General features: G+C 41.9%; 1 protein-coding gene across 1 annotated transcript in view; it reads right to left on the bottom strand.

Moving 5' to 3' along the window:
* stxbp5l (syntaxin binding protein 5L) overlaps positions 1–7,500 on the bottom strand; it is a 359,880-nt gene that overhangs the window by 125,489 nt on the left and 226,891 nt on the right. Inside the window, 2 exon segments of the mRNA XM_061918310.1 lie at positions 161–342; positions 2,262–2,476. Of these exon segments, the coding sequence (XP_061774294.1) occupies positions 161–342; positions 2,262–2,476 (397 nt within the window).

Here is a 7,500-nt window from a genome sequence, read left to right as displayed (position 1 = left end):
ATGAATGAACTTGGTACGGCATCCAAATATTTCTAAATACGAACCCTGTTCCAGAACCAATTAAGTTGGTAAATCGAGGTTCCAGTGTATAATCAATAAACGGTTGTAGAACGTAGCACATTTAGCACAATAACAGATGTCATAAAGAACAGGATCGTACTTAAGGCAGAGGGCGCTGTCTTTGAGTCCCTCTGGTGTGCCGCCGCCAGGGCTCGCCGGGTGTTGTTGATGGGGCTGAGGGGAGTGGGAGCCTGACCGGGGCTCTGAGAAGCAGGGGTTGTTTTCGTTCTCCGATGGAGAAATGACATCCTCCGACTCGCACTGCAGTCGCACCTCCAGGGCCTGGAAGGAGAGGAAATGATTAACCTCCATCTTGGGTTTTCAGGGATTGCGGTCTATTTATTTTGTCAGAGTCAATGATTCTCTCCATCACAGCACTCCGGTCTTTTTTATGAATCTTGAAGTCCCTCACAAGTTTTTGGAACTGATACCGCGGGCCGCCAGATGAACGGACCAAACAAGAGAGGACCTAAGATGCAACCTTGAGGAACCCCACTTAGTATGTCAGTTCAACAAATGACTACTGACTGCACAGGAGCTAAACTACCTACAGCAAAACCTTAGTTCAGACCTGGCCAAGAACATTGATCCAGAGGCCACATTTAGAGAAAAAAAATGTCCCTCTGGGCCGGTATGTTTATGCGTGTATAATATATTTTAGCAGTACAGATCTGCTGGCCCCACTATGGACTGGACTCTCACTATTATGTTGGATCCACTATGGACTGGACTCTCACTATTATGTTGGATCCACTATGGACTGGACTCTCTCTATTATGTTAGATCCACTATGGACTGGACTCTCACTATTATGTTAGATCCACTATGGACTGGACTCTCACACTATTATGTTAGATCCACTATGGACTGGACTCTCACTACTATGTTAGATCCACTATGGACTGGACTCTCACTATTATACTAGATCCACTATGGACTGGACTCTCACTATTATGTTAGATCCACTATGGACTGGACTCTCACTATTATCTTGGATCCACTATGGACTGGACTCTCACTATTATGTTGGATCCACTATGGACTGGACTCTCACTATTATGTTAGATCCACTATGGACTGGACTCTCACTTTTATGTTAGATCCACTATGGACTGAACTCTCATTATTATGTTAGATCCACTATGGACTGGACTCTCACACTACTATGCTAGTACCACTATGGACTGGACTGTCAAACTATTATGTTAGATCCACTATGGACTGGACTCTCACACTATGTTAGATCCACCATGGACTGGACTCTCACACTATGTTAGATCCACTATGGACTGGACTCTCACATTATTATGTTAGATCCACAATGGACTGGACTCTCACTGTTTTGTTATATCCTCTATGGACTGGACTCTCACATTATTTTGTTATATCCACTATGGACTGGACTCTCACACTACTATGCTAGTACCACTATGGACTGGACTCTCACACTATTATGTTAGATCCACTATGGACTGGACTCTCACACTATGTTAGATCCACCATGGACTGGACTCTCACACTATGTTAGATCCACTATGGACTGGACTCTCACATTATTATGTTAGATCCACTATGGACTGGACTCTCACATTATTATGTTAGATCCACTATGGACTGGACTCTCGCACTATGTTAGATCCGCTATGGACTGGACTCTCACTATTATGTTAGATCCACTATGGACTGGACTCTCACACTATGTTAGATCCACTATGGACTGGACTCTCATTATTGTGTTAGATCCACTATGGACTGGACTCTCACACTATCTAGTGTTCCATGTTTGCTATCAAGTTTAAAATGTCATTGCACTCGTAAAAAACTCATCTATTTTGGTTTACAGACTATTTCAAGTCCTGCACCCATCACTCCTAATAATTCCCTAATCAACAATAGTTTGAATAAATCTACAGATCTGCAGTTTTGTCCTTAACACCTACTTAGGTTTCCAGACTTATCGACTGATACAGTTTTAGACTTGTTTTGGACACAACTTCCAACTTTAAATGGATATATTACACCTATTTATAAGCAAAGTTTTCTTTAATTCTGTGAGTCTCTGAATTTAAACGTAAGAACAAATACAAACTCGACATCAGACTCAAGTTAAGTCCGGACAAACCATTTAATCCCAGGAAGTCTGCGCCTGAAAGTGGTGACAAACGTGTTCTCCTGACTTCCATCGAAAATGTTGCACTCACCACAATCTGAGTGTTGGCGTCATATTTGCTGAAGCGATACAGGATGATGTGGGCCGAGATCCCGACGACGCAAAAGATGCGACTCTGGGGACACCAGCTGACCATCTGGACCGCAAAGGGGTCCTCATCCACCAGTTCTGATGCACGACCCTCGCTCTGCTTGGGCTTCTCAAACACCTTGGAGGTCTTCAACTTGTACAACATCTGCAGCGTGACTGACAGGGAAAACATTTCTTTTTTGGAGATAACAAAGCTACCATGTATGAAACTTGCCAAGAAGACCATTCCTGGTTCTGACGTAAAAGCAAATTGATGGTCAGGTCTGAAGTATATCGAGCCATGTCTTTGTTTTTCAGGGTTATTAGATAATTGGACTCGATATTCATTTGCAGAAAAATAAACATTTAAACATGAATCGTATACATAAATACAAAATTTCCGTAGAAATTTGTGCCATGGACCTGTGGTCAGGGGTCGCCGGAAGCCCCCGTACTTTAAAGATGGTGCAGCGTCAGAATATGTGAGTTTTGGGTGTAACTGTACAAAGAGAGCTACCGAGCTAGCCTAAAAAATTAGCATGCGCACATTAAAATGCTAACACGATGGCATGTCAACAGTTAGTCTGGTATTACCTCATATGTCTCACATATCAAGTAATTTAGCTGGGGAAATACAAAAAAAAATAGACCAAAAAACTTAGCATGCTTAAGTTAGCATCGGAAAAGGTGGAAGTTTTAAAAATGGTCAATTAATTTTGAATGGGAAAAATGTACAGAAAAACGTGGAATTATGGAAAATCTGGAATTTATTTTTAACTTGAATAAAGGGTAGTTTAAATTTCCAGGATGGTGGAATGGTTTGAATCGGTTGAAAAAAGTGGAAATGGTAGAAATTTGAAAAATGGTCAATTCATTTTGAATGGGAAAAAATGTCCCGGAAAACCTGGAATTTGTGGAAATTTAGAATTTGTTTTAACTTGGAAAAAAGGTAGTTTAGATTTCCAGGATGGTGGAATGGTTTGAATCAGTTGAAACATGTGGAAATGGTGAAGTTTGGAAAATGGTCAATTCATTTTGAATGGGAAAAATGTACAGGAAAACGTGGAATTATGGAAAATCTGGAATTTATTTTTAACTAGAATAAAGGGTAGTTTAAATTTCCAGGATGGTGGAATGGTTTGAATCGGTTGAAAAACGTGATTATGGTTGAAGTTTGAAAAATGGTCAATTCATTTTGAATGGGAAAAATGTCTTGGAAAACCTGGAATTCTGGAAAATCTGGAATTTATTTTAACTTGGAAAGACAGGAGTTTAAATTTCCAGGGTGGTGGAATTTGTTGAAAGTGGAATGGTTTGAATCGGTTGAAAAATGTGGAAATGGTGGAAATTTCAAAAAGGGCCAATTCATTTTGAATGGGTAAAAATGTCCCGGAAAACCTGGAATTTGTGGAAATCTAAAACATTTTTTAACTTGGAAAAAGGTAGTTTAAATTTCCAGGATGGTGGAATAGTGTGAATCGCTTGAAAAATGTGGAAATGGTGGAAGTTTAAAAAATGGTCAATTCATTTTGAATGGGAAAAAATGTCCCGGAAAACCTGCAAGTCTGGGGGGAAAAATATAATTTGTTTTGATTTGGAAAAACTGTAGTTTAAATTTCCAGGATGGTGGAATGTGTTGAAAGTGGAATGGTTTGAATCAGTTGAAAAACGTAGAAATGGTGAAAGTTTGAAAAATGGTCAATTCATTTTGAATGGGTAAAAATGTCCCAAAAAACATGGAATCCTGGGAAATCAGGAAATTTGGGTAATTTATTTTAACTTGGAAAGACAGGAATTTCAATTTCCAGGATGGTGGAATTTGTTGAAAGTGGAATGGTTTGAATCGGTTGAAAAATGTGGAAATGGTGGAAATTTAAAAAAGGGCCAAATCATTTTGAATGGGTAAAAATGTCCCGGAAAACTTAGAATTTGTGGAAATCTAGAATTTTGTTTAACCTGGAAAAAAGGTAGTTTAAATTTCCAGGATGGTGGAATGGTTTGAACCGGTTGAAACATGTGGAAATGGTGAAGTTTGAAAAATGGTCAATTCATTTTGAATGGGAAAAATGTACAGGAAAACATGGAATTATGGAAAATCTGGAATTTATTTCAACTTGAATAAAGGGTAGTTTAAATTTCCAGGATGGTGGAATGGTTTGAATTGGTTGAAAAATGTGGAAATGGTGGAAGTTTGAAAAATGGTCAATTCATTTTGAATGGGAAAAATGTCTTGGAAAACCCTGAATTTGTGGAAATGTAGAATTGTTTTAACTTGGAAAAAAGGTAGTTTAAATTTCCAGGATGGTGGAATGGTTTGAATCGGTTGAAAAATTTGGAAATGGTGGAAGTTTGAAAAATGGTCAATTCATTTTGAATGGGAAAAATGTACAGGAAAATGCGGAATTATGGAAAATCTGGAATTTATTTTAACTTGAATAAAGGGTAGTTTAAATTTCCAGGATGGTGGAATGGTTTGAATCGGTTGAAAAATGTGGAAATGGTAGAAGTTTGAAAAATGGCCAATTCATTTTGAATGGGAAAAATGTCTTGGAAAACCTGAAATTCTGGGAAATTTGGAATTTATTTTAACTTGGAAAGACGGGAGTTTAAATTTCCAGGACGGTGGAATTTGTTGAAAGTGGAATGGTTTGAATCGGTTGAAAAATGTGGAAATGGTGGAATTTAAAAAAGGGCCAATGGGTAAAAATGTCCCGGAAAACCTGGAATTTGTGGAAATCTAGATTTTTTTTTAACTTGGAAAAAAGGTAGTTTAAATTTCCAGGATGGTGGAATGGTTTGAATCGGTTGAAAAACGTGGAAATGGTGGAAGTTTGAAAAATGGTCAATTCATTTTGAATGGGAAAATGTCTTGAAAAACCTGGAATTCTGGGAAATCTGGAATTTATTTTAACTTGGAAAAAAGGTAGTTTAAATTTCCAGGATGGTGGAATGGTTTGAATCGGTTGAAAAACGTGGAAATGGTGGAAGTTTGAAAAATGGTCAATTCATTTTGAATGGGAAAAATGTCCCGGAAAACCTAGAATTTGTGGAAATCTAGAATTTGTTTTAACTTGAATAAAGGGTAGTTTAAATTTCCAGGATGGTGGAATGGTTTGAATCTGTTGAAAAACGTGGAAATGGTGGAAGTTTGAAAAATGCCCAATTCATTTTGAATGGGAAAAATGTCTTGGAAAACCTGGAATTCTGGGAAATCTGGAATTTATTTTAACTTGGAAAAAAGGTAGTTTAAATTTCCAAGATGGTGGAATGGTTTGAATCGGTTGAAAAATGTGGAAATGGTAGAAGTTTGAAAAATGGTCAATTCATTTTGAATGGGTAAAAATGTCCCGGAAAACCTGGAATTCTGGGGGAAAAAATATTTTTATTTTTATTTTGAAAAACTGTAGTTTAAATTTCCATGATGGTGGAATGTGTTGAAGGTGGAATGGTTTGAAACAGTTGAAAAACGTGGAAATGGTGAAAGTTTGAAAAATGGTCAATTCATTTTGAATGGGAAAATGGATCGGTGGAGGGAATACTTCGAAGACCTCCTCAATCCCACCAACACGTCTTTCTTTGAGGAAGCGGTGCCTGGGGAATCTGTAGTGGACTCTCCTATTTCTGGGGCTGAGGTCGCTGAGGTAGTTAAAAAGCTCCTCGGCGGCAAGGCCCCGGGGGTGGATGAGATCAGCCCGGAGTTCCTTAAGGCTCTGGATGCTGTGGGGCTGTCTTGGTTGACAAGACTCTGCAGCATCGCGTGGACATCGGGGGCGGTACCTCTGGATTGGCAGACCGGGGTGGTGGTCCCTCTCTTTAAGAAGGGGGACCGGAGGGTGTGTTCCAACTATCGTGGGATCACACTCCTCAGCCTTCCCGGTAAGGTTTATTCAGGTGTACTGGAGAGGAGGCTACGCCGGATAGTCGAACCTCGGATTCAGGAGGAACAGTGTGGTTTTCGTCCTGGTCGTGGAACTGTGGACCAGCTCTATACTCTCGGCAGGGTTCTTGAGTGTGCATGGGAGTTTGCCCAACCAGTCTACATGTGCTTTGTGGACTTGGAGAAGGCATTCGACCGTGTCCCTCGGGAAGTCCTGTGGGGAGTGCTCAGAGAGTATGGGGTATCGGACTGTCTTATTGTGGCGGTCCGTTCCCTGTATGATCAGTGCCAGAGCTTGGTCCGCATTGCTGGCAGTAAGTCGGACACGCTTCCAGTGAGGGTTGGACTCTGCCAAGGCTGTCCTTTGTCACCGATTCTGTTCATAACTTTTATGGACAGAATTTCTAGGCGCAGTCAAGGCGTTGAGGGGTTTCGGTTTGGTGGCCACGGGATTAGGTCTCTGCTTTTTGCAGATGATGTGGTCCTGATGGCTTCATCTGACCGGGATCTTCAGCTCTCACTGGATCGGTTCGCAGCCGAGTGTGAAGCGACCGGAATGAGAATCAGCACCTCCAAGTCCGAGTCCATGGTTCTCGCCCGGAAAAGGGTGGAGTGCCATCTCCGGGTTGGGGAGGAGACCCTGCCCCAAGTGGAGGAGTTCAAGTACCTAGGAGTCTTGTTCACGAGTGGGGGAAGAGTGGATGGTGAGATCGACAGGCGGATCGGTGCGGCGTCTTCAGTAATGCGGACGTTGTACCGATCCGTTGTGGTGAAGAAGGAGCTGAGCCGGAAGGCAAAGCTCTCAATTTACCGGTCGATCTCCGTTCCCATCCTCACCTATGGTCATGAGCTTTGGGTCATGACCGAAAGGATAAGATCACGGGTACAAGCGGCCGAAATGAGTTTCCTCCGCCAGGTGGCGGGGCTCTCCCTTAGAGATAGGGTGAGAAGCTCTGCCATCCGGGAGGAGCTCAACGTTAAGCCGCTGCTGCTCCACATGGAGAGGAGCCAGATGAGGTGGTTTGGGCATCTGGTCAGGATGCCACCCGAACGCCTCCCTAGGGATGTGTTTAGGGCACGTCCAGCTAGTAGGAGGCCACGGGGAAGACCCAGGACACGTTGGGAAGACTATGTCTCCCGGCAGCCCTGGGAACGCCTCGGGATCCCCCGGGAAGAGCTAGACGAAGTGGCTGGAGATAGGGAAGTCTGGGCTTCCCTGCTTAGGCTGCTGCCCCCATGACCCGACCTCGGATAAGCGGAAGATGATGGATGGATGGATGGAAAATGTCTTGAAAAACCTGGAATTCTGGGAAATCTGGAATTT

The sequence above is a fragment of the Nerophis ophidion genome, linkage group LG13 (genome assembly GCF_033978795.1).
Source record: "Nerophis ophidion isolate RoL-2023_Sa linkage group LG13, RoL_Noph_v1.0, whole genome shotgun sequence".
Taxonomy (NCBI): domain Eukaryota; kingdom Metazoa; phylum Chordata; class Actinopteri; order Syngnathiformes; family Syngnathidae; genus Nerophis; species Nerophis ophidion.
Note: the sequence above shows the minus strand (reverse complement) of the source record. Positions and strands in the feature narration are given on the sequence as shown.